Source organism: Malaya genurostris, chromosome 1, assembly GCF_030247185.1.
Source record: "Malaya genurostris strain Urasoe2022 chromosome 1, Malgen_1.1, whole genome shotgun sequence".
In the NCBI taxonomy this organism is placed as follows: domain Eukaryota; kingdom Metazoa; phylum Arthropoda; class Insecta; order Diptera; family Culicidae; genus Malaya; species Malaya genurostris.
Window position 1 is genome coordinate 22028260 of NC_080570.1, and position 16751 is coordinate 22045010.

General features: G+C 40.2%; 1 protein-coding gene across 1 annotated transcript in view; it reads right to left on the reverse strand.

Moving 5' to 3' along the window:
- Positions 1 to 16751, reverse strand: part of LOC131434604 (scavenger receptor class B member 1-like) — a 36383-nt gene that overhangs the window by 8847 nt on the left and 10785 nt on the right. Inside the window, exons 2-4 of the mRNA XM_058601474.1 lie at positions 15752 to 15902; positions 730 to 821; positions 156 to 662 (exon numbers count right to left, since the gene is read on the reverse strand). Coding sequence (XP_058457457.1) covers positions 156 to 662; positions 730 to 821; positions 15752 to 15794 — 642 coding nt within the window. The 5' untranslated portion in view covers positions 15795 to 15902. The remainder of the gene's footprint in view (positions 1 to 155; positions 663 to 729; positions 822 to 15751; positions 15903 to 16751) is intronic.

The following is a 16751-nucleotide window of genomic DNA, read 5'->3' on the forward strand; positions in this document are numbered from 1 at the left end:
GGGTTATGGGTTAGTTTTGTGAGGTCGAGAGAAAGAGATAAAGAAAGAGAGCTTGGATGAGAATATACCGAGAGTTTCGAAGAGAAACACCGATTTCGGGCGACGTTGGACGAATGATACCGTGATGATGCAATGCTGTCTGTGAAAACACTTACTCGATCGAGAATTCCGATTCGTTTGAAGTTTATAATATCCGGCAGAAGCGTCGAGGCAAGTTTGACCAACGGATCGTCGTACCCCCAGAGTAGATCGTGAACGCTGATGTTCAGAAATGGACGCATACCGATCGGTTTGAGTGCGGCTGCTACGGCCAGCGCAGCCCACGTCGACATTTGATATGCTGCACTGGATACTCCCAGCAGTGCGATGTTTGGCATTATGATCAAATCACTCCGAGGATCACTAACCGAACGCTCCAGGATAAACTTTTGCCGCCGGACGGGTGTAAAACTTAGGGTTCCATTCGCGTTGAAAGTTGAGTTGTGATTTTCCAGATATTCTTGGTACACGTAAGGACCGACCTCCACCAACCGGAGCTTTTCCTCACCACGCAGAAAGGCATCGGCATTGGTCACGTTGAACACATAGATACTGATGAACACATCCAACGGTGGCTTTTTCCACAGTCGGTGCAGATAGGAACCTTCGTACATCGATAGCATCTGAAATTAAGAAATACTAATCTCGACATCTCGTTCGGTGGGAAATCCCCAGTTGCACAAAACTTACATTTGTCACTATCAAATCCGTTGGGTTGAGCACGACAACGGTGCAACCCATCGCGATGAAGATCAGCCCCAGAAAACCGAGCTTGATGATTCCTTGAAAGAGAGGGAAAAAAAGAAAACAAACAAAACGTACATCAGTAAACCGGTACCGGAGCCGTTGAACAGTTATTAGTCACCGCGGTCGCGATCGCGATCGCGTGAACCAAAATCGTTTGTTTTGTTTATTTATGTTTTGTTTGTACTCATCACACCAGAAGATCCGAAGATCGCGTGCAGTCAATGTCACATTAGCGATCATTAAACCTACGACAACAATGAGCGGTTTTGTTCGTTCGTAAAACTTGTTTCGAGAGTTGGAACTTTGACCCAACCATTTCCAAGCCCTGCAGCGTCCGTCCACGTACGGAGAAGGTGCACGCACCCGTAACCTTCACAAAAGTTGACGCGCGGCATGGATGGGATTCCCTCCATTGTACGACATGCGTAAACATAAATTAGTCCTGTTAGTGGAAACGAGTTAATTATAAGCTGTTTCTTCCGAGTATTCACACGGTTGGGCGGTACCGATTATCACCCCCCGCGATCCCAGAAAGGAAGCCGGACTACGCATTGCATCATGCAGGGAACTCACTCTCGCGAGCGAATCCCGAATGGTTAACCAGTTTGTAAACAAACTGACCGACGGCTGCAGGACACATTTGTCTAGATCAATCGTATTGGCGAAAGAGAGAGAGAGGGCGAAAGTGTATAGGGCAGGGCCACCTACAGGTGACAGCAAAAGGTCATCAAGCTGTCAAATTTGACAGCTTCAACTCGTTGCTTACGCTTGTTTGAAATTTATATCTGGGTCACAGGACGCTTACATGCTTGTCGCTGACCTTTACGAATTTGCAAGGTTTCATCTGCTACAGTTCAGGAACACCAACCGGATCGATCTCGTGCAAGATTGGTATTAAATGAGAAACGAAAACACGGAATAATTTATGAGAATCCCCTGTCAAAAAAATAAACGCCGATCGTTCAACTTGGCAAATCTCAAGGACACTATTCATAGCAATTTAACATCTTCTGACCGGTGACAAATGTCGACAGCAGCACCGAGACCCATTCGTAGCTGAAATTAATGTACGGTTAGACTAATTTGTTGTCTCGCACCAAAACGTAAACAAACGAGCAAAAATAATGAAAAAAACGAACAGTCGGCAATTCAATCTTTGCGGATGGTAGTCGGTACGTAACTGTTTCTTTCGAGCGGTCACGCGTGGTTTACCGTAGCAGCATCCGCTAATGACGGAAGCGTTTTTTTTTCGAGATGACATATCTCGGAACTCGGAACAACCCCTCGGCGGCGGGTGCTAAAAAAAACCGCACACGCGACATTGAACCTCAGATGTCTGATCAGCCGCCACCAGAACCGCGGATGAGTTACGATGCGCAGGTTTCCCTTCACAAGCGCAGCATTCTGCATTGACAGCTATACGACTAATGCGATAGACAACGGTGTCCGAACGTGTCGCGACTAACTGATGTGAACCGTTGCAGGTTGCAGAATACACAACAATCTCCGGTATGCGAAAGTATGCGCGTAAGTACTGCAATCTGGCGGCAGCCGCGACTACGCAGTTCGAAGGTCAACCACCGATTAGATCTAGAAGCAAATGCCGTACAAAAAATTCACCACTCGAATTCATGAGTGTACTTTGACGTTTTTTTTCTTCCGGTGAAGTGCAATCAATTTCTGCAAGTGGATTGGGAATTGTTGAGTTGAGCTGTGACGATCCGTAAGCTGGTTAATTATGTGTTTAATTGGTGATTCACCCCTGACAGGCGACGGTTGGCGTGTTTTCCATCCTTTTATTGGTTGAACCGCTCGAATCCGAGAGGGGGTCCGGGGGGTTGTTATCCTTCGCTAAAAGTTTTCCTGTGCCTCTAGAATGCGGAGGAGCATACGTACGTACGAGCGAGAGCGATCGCTCGGTACAGTTTCACTACTGACTACCGGTCGTCGTTTGTAGGTGATCCAGATTCTACTCGCGGAGGGTCGACCTGTAATCTAATGAGATGGATAGCCGTAAAGTAATTGAGCTGTTGCTGCCGGAGGCAGTTCAAGTTTACAGTCTGACATTTCTTCAAAGTTCACGCGTTCGGGTGGATTCAGAATAATTCCAAACTTAATTTACCTGTCATAACACCGTGTGTCGTGGATTGCTTGGATTTGCCCCTTATCGAGCCAAAAGTGACAGTGAAACGCTTTCCGATGATTGCTCCTCTGGTTCGAAAGTTCAAAACAGAGCAATCCATGACCGACCCCTTTCGTGTTTCGCTTTTCAAGCAGATTGAATCAAGTGAGTCAATTTAAAGGATGGGTATTTTTGTTTTGCATTCTACTCGATTTCAACTGATTAGCGTTGAATCTCCTAATCCGGTATGGAGATGAATGATACAATAGACTCATCCATCTTAAAACCGGTTGCTTACGACGCCCTCACTGCGATCTTACCCTCATCTAAACCGTGTACTATCAGTTTGTTGTCGATAAGAGCATCTTCAGCAACTCAAAAGTTAATAGGGCAGATGCATAATAGAATTGATCGTTCCAATTGTATTTATTCGAACAGTTCAATAAGGAGTGTATCGAAAATAAGCTATCCACAAGTTTTTCTTTCAAATTATCATAAAAAACGATATTTTATTCAAACTAAAAATTGAAGATCTTGAAGGCCCTCTTCACGATTTCCCAGTAACGTTCGATGGGTCGAAGCTGAGGGCTTTTCTCAACGAAATTTATACCCTTTTCCGCAAGCCAATTGAGCGTGGTTTTGACATAGTGAGCCGACGCTAAATCCGGCCAAAACAGTAGAGCTGTACTATGCTTCTTATATAAAGGCAGCAATCTCTTCTGGAGACACTCAGATCGATAGATTTCTGCATTTTTAGTTCCAGTAGTGTAAAAAATGATTGACTTCAAATTACAGGAACATATTGCTTGCCGTAACAGTACCTTCCGACCGAATTTCTTCTCTTGATTTCGCCTCTTGATGCGCTGGATCATTCCGACACTCGTTCCTGCTCGTATTTACATTGATTTGTTCTTCATGATTAGAGATACCACTTTCTGATCCAGTTTCGGGTTGGAAGAACCGGATTTTCTGCCTCTTTCTGGTAGCTCACCCAAAGAATAGTGTTCCCCAAACTTATTAATAATGATTTTAACACTGGCATGATGCATTCCAAACCGATTCGCCATTTTTCGCAAAGTAAAACCCTTCTTACTTAGCCATGTGTCGAGAACCTTAATTTTCACTTCCTTTTCAATACGCGACATTTTGAAAACGCAGAATTTCAACCGCACAAACAAGTAAACAAACGAAAGCTGACAGCCAAACGCACAACATACTGTGATCTGAGCATAAAAAAACCATCACAAATACATGCGTACGACACAAATGTATGTGGAAAGCTTATTCTCGATACACTCCTTAGCTGGTATACGCTACCGTTATACACCACATGTGCAGGTCGGGATGAATTCAGGATCCAATCACAATTGGTGAAAAAAATTTAATTATTTTATCACAGTTGTCTGCAGTTTTTGCAATGCAGTGAATGGAAGCGGGATGTCGAAACTGAGTTCTAGAACTAAATTCTGAATTGTTAAATTGTTCACTGAATTCGAGACCAGGATTCTGGTCCGGCACTGAATTTTGACCCTGAATCCTAGCACTGAACTCTAGACCTGGATTCGCAGCTGAATTTTAGTTACAGGGTTCCGGTCCAGGATTCATATTTTAAATTTGAATTCAGAATTTAACTTAGAAATTCTGTTCTGGAATCTAGATTCGGAGTTTAGTTCAAAAATCCTCAGAATCTAGTTCCTGAATTCAGTTACACTTCTGGAATTGTAAAAATTTTAGAACCAAAGACTTTTAATCTGGTCTAGAACTCTAAACATGGACTCATTAGAACTGAATTATGAAAATACAACTAAATTTTGGATCTGAGTTCTGTTTCTGGGAGCTCCATAGCTTGAGATAGGTTGAGAATTCTGGTTCTGAATTTTGGAACTGCATTCTAAATTTGAATTATGGACTGGAATTTTGATCTGAGCCTCAATTTCAGTTCCAAAAATTCAGTTTTTGAAAAAACAGATCCAAAGCCCAGGTCTAGAAACCAGATCCTGATATCAGATTCGGAATTCGGATCCGAAATCCCGGTTTGGAATCAAGTTCTGAAATATCAGTCGCAGAACTCTGGCACTTGATTCTGGCCTTGGATTCTGGACGAGGAACTGAATTTTAGATTTGTCTTCTGGAAATGAAATGAAATCTGGTCTGGAATTCTGAATTTCCGAACTGAACCATAGATTCGCATTCTGAACCTGGATTCTGGCCTGAACTGAACGGGTCTGCGCAGGCTGGAATGAATGGAGAATTTCACCTTCTTTAAATATCAAGCATGTTTGAAAGCCGCCCTTTAACTAATATCACACACTATTAGTAGACAGCCGTAACCGTTTAATTTTCTTTCTAGCGTGTACAAAATAAAACAAAGCCCGCATCGCTCGTTTTGTGTTCTCTTCTTCCACGTTGCACGTACCGGTGTTGTGCATATTGTCATACTATATGGTGATTTGAAAACTTTGACACTCATCACCCTGTAACTGCGGAACCGGAAGTCGGATCCGGATAAAATTTCACGGTAGCTTTTGAGACAATGTGAGCTTTAATTTTAACTAAGGTTTGTGAAAATCGGTTCAAGCATCGCAGAGAAATCCAAGTGAGTTCTATTTTTAGAGTGTTTTCTTCACCACCTTCGGTGCTTCTGGGACAGGAAAAGGGGGGACCAGTAGTGCCGAACCAAGTTTTTATGCCCACAAGTTAACAAGCTCTGCAAACCGTAAGAATTCATCAGACAGTTTTATGGGATTTGACCATCGTTCGTGAAAAAATACCAACGAAATTGCTGGTTTTCCACTTATTACTTATGAGTGTCCACTGTTTCTCTAATTTTCACATATTACAATGAAACTCCAAGACCGGATATCGGATCCAAATGAAATTCAATAGCAGGCTATAGGATCATAAGACCTTTTATTTGAATCTTAGTTTGTGAGCTTTTGTAGAACGACATATATTTTGCCTCAAAACAAGTCTCAGCTTCAGCGATAATATCTTCATTCGTGCGAAATTTTCTACCGGTGAGGATTTTTTCCAGGTCTGCGAACAGCCAGTAGTCGCTGGGTTTTGCCATCGTTTTGATTGACTTGTGACACGGGGCGTTGTCTTGATGAAACAATTTTTTTTCTTTGACATATGCGGTCGTTTCTTTGCGAATTTTAGCCTTCAAACGCTTCAATAACGCTATATAATATCCACTGTTAATGGTATTTCCTTTCTCAAAATAGTCGATAAATATTACACCACGCACATCCCAAAATACCGAGCCTATAACCTTTTCAGCCTATTGTTGTGCTTTCGGGCGCTTTGGACCCCTTTGGTTCACCAGGTTGCTGTCCACTCAGATGACGATCTTTTTGTGCTTCCGGAGTGAAGTGATGAATCCATGTCTCATCCATTGTGACATATCGACGCAAAAACGTTTATTAGAAAGGATTTTTCTCTCCAACAGATGAATACGAACAGATATTTTCATTAGCTCGACCGGTTAGGCTCGGGTTTAGAAAAAAACATCCATTGGGTTTGAGTCGGGTACGGTAGATGGTTTTGGGGTACGGCTCGAGTTCGGGTTTAAAATATGTGTTCAGAGAAGATCGGGTTTAGGGTAATCGAACCAGGAACCCGGGGAATATTTTTTTCCATTTTTATCGGATACAATTTTAATGACTTTTCCCAACAAAGCCTGTAAGATTCGAAGAAGCATTTCAAGTAACAACATTTCTTTCCGTTCCGTGTGGGGCTGTCGCTGACTAACGATTTCTGGAATTACTAGAAGTTGTACATGGAATGATGAATCGTCAACAGCAAACTCAGAAAGCAGAAGTGTTCAGAATAAATTGATGCAAATCCGTTTCGTGTTATGACTCGATTGGGCTTTTCACTACTAGGTACGCTTATATACACGTAACTCTGAAACCGGAACTCGGATCCAGTTTGAGATCATCGTGAATAGTTTAAAATAGACCGTGAAACATAGTTCTGCGTCTATCATGAACCTAAAAAAACACTTCAATGCGTTATACCTACTTCGAAACTAAAAGAAAATGTTTTCGCCAGTTCGAAGTTTACACTCGAATCGATAACTAATTAACACCTTTAATTATTACGTCAATGCTCATCAGATGCCACGAGTGAAATTACATGACAGCTGGAACCAAACCGACGGAAAACAACAGAGTTGGAGGAACATACGGGATCCGTTGGTTACCTAGGTGAGACTTTTACTGTCGCCAAAGATCAAAGCCGACTTTGTTTGTAGACGGAATGATATTCAATTTGTAAGCCGTCAATATTAGATATTTTTCACGACGCTTTTCGCACTCTCGATTCATTCACACGCATTAGAATCTTGTTGTGAACCAAAACGAAATTTGACAGTTTAGATCGATTGGCAATGCCGTAATTCGTCTGTTTACTCAATTTTTCTCACGTGCAAACTTCAAAACCAATCAAAACCGAGAAAAATGTTCACGTGCTTGCCCATTAGCATAAACGTATGAACGCTGTCTAAACATCCCACTTGACAACCAAACAAAAACCGATTTCCGAGTTCTGTTTTATTGTCGGGTCATCGAGTATTCGTCATCATTCAGAATGCTTTCTTCGGTTCCATTCCAATCTTGTCGGCGAATCGATTTGTTTGTTCATAATAATAATAGTAATAAAAACAAGACAGCGCTGTTTACGCAACCTCGGGATTCCTGTCGGGCACGGGTAAAAAGTCCCCATGCTGTTTGTTTACCGGTGGTCAATAAAGGTGACAGCTGGCAGCAGTCCAGGTAAAGTACGGTACGGAGAATCGGAGCCGCGCGCGCGCACACACAATAGCAATAGGGTTTGCGTGCGCAGTGGTCCTCACGACCTTCGCCGCGGTGACGTCCGATTGTTATTGCCTATCGCTGTCACTTTCACTCTTTCCCTTTTCATAAGTTTTCCCCTCGAGCAGTCAGTCAGTCATAACGAAGCACGGAATGATTGGACTGCAAATGAATCCACCGCGTACTAAAATCAACGATAATAAAACTGCAGTCACTATAACTGAGTGCAATCGCATTAGACAAAAGAATCAGGAAATAGTAGGAAAAGTACTACCCACTTCGAGACTGATGAGTTTAATGAGTTTAAAGATAATCTGTATTTGACCCATCATTTCTCATCTCGGGTGCTGCTCACTCAGAAAAACCCGGGCCGGCTGAATACGCCTGTATTGTAATTAGAATCTATCGAACCATTAGCTTCCTGCCTTTGGATTACACACGAACAGCTGACTGCACGCGGATTGCGTATAGCTTTCGCTCGACGCCCTGTTTTTTATCATTCAGAGTGAAAAAAAAAGTTCGTCGCCCATTGACCCGCCCGCCAGTTGAAGTCGCTTCCTATGCTGGTTTCTCACGTTGCTGCGGCTGCTGGGTCGGGGATTGTTAAATGTTGTTTGCGCTCATTATTACCTACACTGACGTGAGACAGTGCACGTAAGGGGTTTATTTATTTTTTTGTTTGCTCTCGCACTAGAACTGGAACCACTCTACCCAAATCCGGCGTGTTTTACGCAACGCACCGACCAAATCAAGCGAGTCACCGCTTGCTAAGTGTTTTTGATAGCTGTGGCCTTGCATTTGCTGTCGACTGTCACAAGTGGACAGCACACAACAACAAACCGGCCGCGGCGGTCGTTGATGCGTGTTTTTATTGCGCTTTTTCCATTCTTGACGCCAGATGATCGCCGATCTGAAAGCATACACGCCACAGAAAGCAGGATCTACGGCGTGTGCCATCGTCAGTAAGTCATACATGGTGTAACCGCGCTGACAGGTAGGCGTGGACATGATCTGTTCCGGAATACGGCACGTTTTGCGGAAACGAACGAACAGTTACAAACGTGCCACTCGGCCGATGGTAGTATTCAGATTTATTGCGCGGGAGGAGTTTGTCAATTAAATAAGTGTCTCTACTTATCCTATGTTTCATCAATCAAACTGTACAATTTGTCAAGTGCGTCTGACTGACAACTGCTAAGCTTAGCAAGCCTTGAAATAAAATGTTTCAAAATGATTAATGTATCGACGATAATGTTTCATAATGGCTAAAAAGCCACATTTCCTTCTTTGGTAATTTTCTCCACTCATAACAACTGCTTCGTTTCCATGTTTAACTACCAGCTTTGGTACACACTTGAAACTTCATTTTGATCTTGGCGAAAAAAAAAGATGCCGAAAACGAACCATGAAGTGATAATTTACTGAAATTTCGGTAAAAAATACTCGGTTTATCATTCCCGATTTCTTGGCAGTTCAAAATGTTACACACAGAGGTCTTTTTAATGCGGTTGTTTTATGTTAAATGTTTTATGTTTTATGTTAAATGTTGTTTGCGCTTGCGAAACATAAACTTCTTTTTCAAAAACCGAATACAAGTAATACTCCAGACAGAGTGTCAGCTAAAATCGAAGACGATATGCTGGCTTACTGGACTTCCCTTACGGAGACGATGGTTTTGAAGAAGTAAGCGATCTATCAGCTGAAAAGCAACGCTCTGATTGGTCAATCGATGCAAAAGCGAAAATGTAGGGAGGCACGCGAATCTATAAATATAAGCGAAGTTATAGCCTATCTTTTCAGTACCACGTGTATCATGTCAGAAGAAGGTTGCTACCTGATAACAAGACACAAAGCGCTATAAATCGATTTGAAGCTCTAATAGGTTTGGTTTGACCTTGTGTCATGCGAGTATGGATGAAATGCTTTGTTATGTCATTTTCACCTGTATCTGCATGTATTCCAGGGTAAATTTGAAGTGCTTAGAATTAATTAAGGATTTCCTAAGTTACGCGGATTTCCGGAGTTGTGCGGAGTTCTGCACCTCCCCCACGTAAAAAAACTCAGTGTACTGACATTCGGTTTATTAAATTACCGTGTCCAGGGATGCCAGGTTCACAGATTTTCAATTTTCTGCACAGATTTTAAAAATGACACAGATTTTCACAGTTTTCTGGAAATGATCACAGATTTTCACAGATTCTGGAACAAATCACAGATTTTCACAGAATTTTGAAATCGAGCAAAGTTTAGCACCAAAAAGTACAGAGCGGTTGAGGAAAAGGTACAGAGCATGTTGGTAGTGAGACCTTTTTTTGCTCACCAAATTGTTTTTGATCTGCTATTATGGTACGTAAAACGAGCACAGATTTTCACAGACAGGTTTTTGGCTTGACAGATTTTTGAAAAAATGACCTGGCATCCCTGACCGTGTCTACCAGTAATAGGTCGTTTTACCGAAAACAGTAAATCAGCAATATCAATTTACCGAAATAGCGACAAACAGCTAATTTACCGTACTCCCAGTATTTGGCCGAGATTCAGAGAAAAAAAAACAGTAGGTGTGTAAATGATGGAAATGGGTCAAGGTCATTTCACCAAAAGCCGTTTCTTCAAAAACCGATTCCTCGAAATGGGCATTTCGCCGATAGGTTCACTTCAAACGTGTACCGTTCCCCTGAAAGGTACACAGAAAGAAATAATGAAATTTACACGACATGTAAATCAATAGTAGCATGGAATAGATACGGGTTGAATCGAAATTTTGATTGAAAACCTTCATCGATGCAAAACTAAATTGGATTGCATTGAATTTTCAATGAATATAACTGTATCTTTCAGTTAACGATTAGTTTTGCGATTAAATTTCATTGAAACCTACAGAATTGTAATGTAGCTTTATGTTTAATTGCCTGCTCCAAATATATGCATAAAAATATATGTAAATTCACAAAATATTTTTATCTGTGTACATTTCACCGGAAGGCTCTTTTTGACGAATGCTATTCCGCCGAACCATGCAATAGTGCTCTCACTCTAACTGATATTTTACGATTCCCGGAATGGAATTTTCAGGTAAGCTAGTGGAATACATTAATTGAAAAGCTTCCAAGCGTTTGCTTTGGTAATTAATCTAGGAAATTCTAGGCGGAAATTTTTTTAACAGAAGTGTCAAATGCTACTTTTCTGTAAGCTGAACGCAAAGAGTTAGATTTACTGGCAACGGCTTCACTACCCGCTTGTACGCGGCTGGCAGGGGGGTAATCCCCCCCCCCCCCCCCGACGATTGGCTATTTCTACCAGAAATTTTTATAAATTCCTTCTCAGTTTTCGCGATATATTTTTTGCAGTAGATCTTACGCTTCAGGCTTGCCAAAAAATTCTCGATGGGACGCAGCTGGGAGGGTTCTTTAAAGGCGCACACTTCGGAATGGAGCTGTTACACTGTTTTTTTTTCATCACGGTTAGAGTTCGACTGATGGAGCTGTCAAATCTTGTCTGCTACCTCAAGGGTTACTATGATTGATGCTGCATGGGTAGTTTCGTCAATGCGGATGACAAATTGGCAAAATTTGTCGATTATTTACACTTTCAAAACAACTCTCAGACAATAGACATTATTGATCAAATTTTATATGTTGTCTTTTTGGATATACTGTTCGGGTACTACGAAAAATGAGGCATCAAGAACATGGCGTCGTTACGACTCCCAACTGTACATAACTTTTCGTTATTCGTGACATTGCGACGTGGAACCGGGCGTGGGATCCGATTGCCATCAAAATGTTAAGAAACAGGGTGTGCGAGCACAATCATCTCCGGCACGATTTAACAATCAGCACTGATAATTAAATGTGACCCTCCCCGGGGGCAAGCAGTCGCAAGTCGTACATACCCAGATACCGTAATGAATGCACGTGATACCCATCCCTTTTATTGCTTCTGGCCGCTATCGCTAAATACAGTACAACTAGTGAACATCCTTGAAGAGACACCGCCCGGGGCCCAACGGAGGCAACAGTTCACACGTGCGGGTATAATTCTTTTCGATTTCCTGGGCCTTCCTTACAACAGAAAATCCTTCTTTTAATCGTTTTCCAGTATTTCGTACCCGCAGGGCAACGAAAACAAAGCCGTGAGTGCAACTAAGAACATCACCGGGAAGATAGAAAACACACCGCTAATAAGATTGACAAAAGGGTCAACTGCCATAAAATTAATTCGATTTCCTGCTGCCACAATTCCCTTTGCTAAGCCTTGCGCCTTACCGGTGGATCCCTTTAATTACCGCAATCAACAGTTCAGCTGAAAGTGGCAAACAGGGTCAGATGTACGATGAGGGATATTTGTTTTTCGCAAATTTAACAAAACAAACAAGATATTGTTTAATGTTCCGATTGAGTAATCAATCAGAATATGAATGATTCAGCGTTTCTCCGAACCAGGTTTAATAAATATTCGAATGCAAAAAAACTTAACATGTTTCATGTGGCCATTCTGACTATCTGCCACGGATTAAAAAATTGTTGTTGTCATTTTTAATTTTACAGAAAAATATTCGTCTTTCCAGAGTTATCCCGGACTAAAAATTTATTTTCTTTAAATACCTCTAAATATTGATTAATTGAAAAGCATTGGAAAACAGATCGGCTTTTTATCTCAGTGTCTCCGAAATACTTTTTTTTCACCTAATACACGCAGAGAAATGTAGCATGTTAAAAAAACCAAACTGTTAGTAGAATTGTAAATTTGATTTATGATGATTTCTAGCTAGAATATAGTTGTTTAGAACTAATTTCTCCTTCAACATCAACAATGTTCTTTTTTTGAATATTTGTTCAGACTGATTTTATTGTTGAAATAAACTAACTATTTATTACATTTCCACCAAAGTTTAGCTGATGTTATCGGCAATATTTGTGTTGATTCAGACTTGTTATACTTTCATTTCAAGAGAAAAAAATACAGGGTGTGTGTAAGAAATACGACCGATCATAATGACCCTCATCAGCAGATCTAAATTTGGAAAAATAGGCAAATAATTGTGAAACACTATTTAGGATTCTAAAGCTAATTTTAGGAAGTTAGAATCATTCGTTCTGACTTTAAATAGCCAAACTAACGGGTGGATAATGTCAGAACTAGTTCTTTTGAACCATGCGTGAACGGCCTATTTCAAAACTTAACGGACGGAAAGTTATTTGGGTTTATTTTCCACTGGAAATAATTTCAACTGCAGAATTATTATTAGAATTTTCATTGCAAGACTTTTTTCAGTGTCGGAAAATAATCATCGATCTGTCAAAAATAACCATGCTCTCGAGCAGGGTTATTTTTGACAACATAAAATTAACCGCTCGAGTGTCAGATTTTAACCAATAGATAAAATTAACCGCGGAATGGTTCACAGCCTAAGTTAAATGTTTCGGAATCGATTGGGTGTTAAATTATATCAATCCATCAACAAGTTATTAATTATGACAGAAAACGGTTGTTTTTGACACCTTTAATTGACTTTGGTTCAATTTATATATGATCTTATTTGTGTTACTGGCTAAGTTTACTGTTTAAATGAACCGTATTAGTTCTACTTCTTATAAACCGAGCAAATAAACTAGAGCATTTTTCTCCTGTGGATAAGAATTTTGTGCGTTTTATAAGTAAAACTTTATCTGCTTCTTTCATTTACTAGAGAGTTTTCAACAATTCAAGTGTATGTATTGATAATTAATATTATTTTGGAAAATTGCATAGCATTACATAACAAATTTTCTTTACAAAAAGACGAAAGAGTAATATAACAGACATAACTGGAGGACGTGAATACGATACGAATCGGATTTGCATATTTCAGTGAAAGAAACTGTCAGAACGCTGTACGGAATTAATACCTGGCATTCAGTAGGACTAAATTGTGGAATTCTCTACGATATTAAACACTGTTCGACGCATTTCTCTCGAACGCAAAGCATTCAAATGATGGCTTTATTCGCACTCGTTTGGCACACAAAGCTAATCAAATTATTCTAGATTTGCACTAAACTGGTGTGTTTTTTTGTCACTGATTTATAGTTGTTTAGATAACATTCGAAGCCATTAGAAGAGCTGACTTTTCGTTGTATGTTGCTCCAATACAAACGATCAGCAGCAGGATGAAGCAATCAATCTTCTATGAAGGGAAACTGGCTCTTCGAACGTCCCGCAAATGTTTCGATACTGAACTGAATTCTTGATACGGGAACTGAGCTCTGAACCAGAACCAATCGGAATGATAGATTTACATACCTTATGATCAAAAAAGAACCGGAATTTTGTTAAAAAACGTAAAATTTCAATTTTTAATAAATTTCTTTATTATCGCCTTCAAAGTACTCTCCTCCTGCGGCAATACATGCATGCCAAAGCTTGATCCAATTTTCCGTACAAGTTTTATAGGCCGGCCTTTAGTTCACGCAGCGAATTCTCTTTTATGGTCTCTATGGTTTAAAAACGCGTTTCCCGCAATGGCAATTTGAGTCTGGGGAAGAGAATAAAGTCACACGGGGCCATATCTGGAGAGTACGGTGCTTGGTTGATGATATTGGTTGAGTTTTTGGCCAAAAACTGCGACACAACCAACGCCAAAAAAGTTGAATTTCAGGTAATGCGCCGGCTCACACAGCGCATTATCTGAAATTCAGCTTTTTTGGCACCAGCCGAGAAGCGACGCGTTTCAAACCCAAAACATCAGTTAAAATGTGTTCGGCTGATCCATAAGAGATGCCCAACAACACAACAATCTCTCTAATCGGTACAGAACGATTTTGCAACACGATTTGCTTCGCCGATTCAATGTTTTCTTCAGTAACAGATGTTGTTGGGCGGCCAGGGATCTCATCATGATCCAAGCTTGTACGACCACCTTTGAAGCGTTTATACCACTCGTATGCCTGTGTTTTTCCTAGACACGATTCACCAAAGGCCTTTTCTAACATTTTCATCGTTTCGGAATACTTAAATCCATTTGCAACACAAAATTTGATGCACGCACGTTGTTCTAAATTTTCATCCATTATAAAAATCGCCACACGAAAATGTTTCAACTTCTTTGTATAGACGCCAAACAAAAACTAATCGTACGATATGCGTCAAAATTTGACAGAATGTGTATACAAGTGTTGCCAACGTTGAGAGAATAAAAGTTTACCGATTGGACAAGCGCGGGAATTTTAAAATGAAATTTCCGGTTCTTTTTTGATCATAAGGTATTACGAAAATTTCGTATAGTTTTTTGGGAATATATTAACAGTTCTAAAAAAAACGATTTATAGAATTCGAAAGGACCTGAGTTCAAGGCTCAAAATTCTGTAGCAATTTAATTCTAGAACTGAATTTAGCTCTGAAATCCAGTACCAGAAGTCAGTTCCCGCATGCAGGCTCTGAATTCTGTAGCTGAATTCTAAAACAGAACAAAATTCTAAAGCTGAAATTTAGTTCAGAATTTAGGTTGTCCAGATTAGATGAAACCCAAATCTGGTTATTTAAAAAAAATTTTTTCTCTGCGTGTACTTCCTCAATTAAAGAAAATCCCTTCCTTGCACTGATTGATATCTCCGGCTGGACGTCATACACTGATAAAAATGTGTACGATCAATTCATATGTACGATCAATTCATATGTAAATTTACATAGAACAAATCGCCACCTACCCAGTTACAACAGAAAAATATTACCACCTACCCAGTCACCATCGCGATCCCCAGTGGGACGTCATAGTGACGTACGACACCCTGAAGAATGACAATCATTTTTAGGCAGCTTAGCATTTGATTTATGACGCTATGCCCCTCACATTTAACCAGCATAGCTTTTTAATGGACTCAAACACATGAACACTAATAAAAACGTACATTTTTAGTACATATTAAATTGAAAGCTGTCGTTCCGTAGACTTAGCAGAAAAAGTGACCCCATCGTATTGAGGTGTTAAGTACGATACAGTGGAATGAAAATCTAAACGAAAAAATCTTGTTATACTCCGAGGAATACTTACGTTTTTGCCCGGCATCCAACGGAAAAACCGGAGTGGTTGTCATAGTTTTGCCTTATCGACGGTGTGCGTACGGCTTACTAGTTTTCTCGATCTCCCGTTCAGCGATTGCAATCAAAGCACGCTATTTCAAGCTATCATCATGCGGTAATTGCTGCAAATTAAACAATATAGATTCTGTTAGACTAAAAAAAGAAAAGAGCGTCGCAACTAATGCAATATGAATACAGGTGCATGAGAAAAAACAAATAATCTGCTCTTCCGAAGTCCCCTGATCATCTTCCGACACGCAGGAATACAGACTTTTAACTGAGCTTAGCCCTCTACTAGTAGATTGGTTACAAGTATCATAACGGAAATAATATCAACATTTTATTTATCATACACGAATTGGAAAATTGGAAGCCGATACGATTTTATTTTTCTCATTAGCCTTAATAAAATAGCTTGAAATGTAAAATCAGTTGTTTTCAAAGAATGGCGAATCTAACATTGACAGCAAATGGAGAATAACGTCGATGAACGTTTCGACTGTGGTTTCAAATCCTATTTAGAAATTATCGTATATTCTCAGATCAATTTTTGATCAGTCGATGAACTGTTGGTTTGTCTTCAAAAGTCATGCAAATTTCACCACTTTCCTTCTTTATCCATTGAATTAATCAACATAAAAAGAGTTTCGCCCTTATTCGATTTGGTTACTTTTAAGCTTCCTGTGTGAATTATAAAATTACGCCCTTGCACATTTTTCGTCAAATTGGTTGGTTTTCGCGACTAAAATAAATCTGCGGGTAATTTTATCGTCTCATTTACTATTTCCAGTTGTAAAAAGGTTCGGAAACCATCTAAAATAAAGAAAATAAATAGTTTCGCCCTTTCTTACTAGCAATTGAAATATCGCCCTGTTTGTTGGCATGGAACACGAAGGGCGAAACTTACGTAAACAAATAGAATGACAGTTTCGCCCTTTATAGTTCTCTGTATTACTAAGATTGAGATTTTA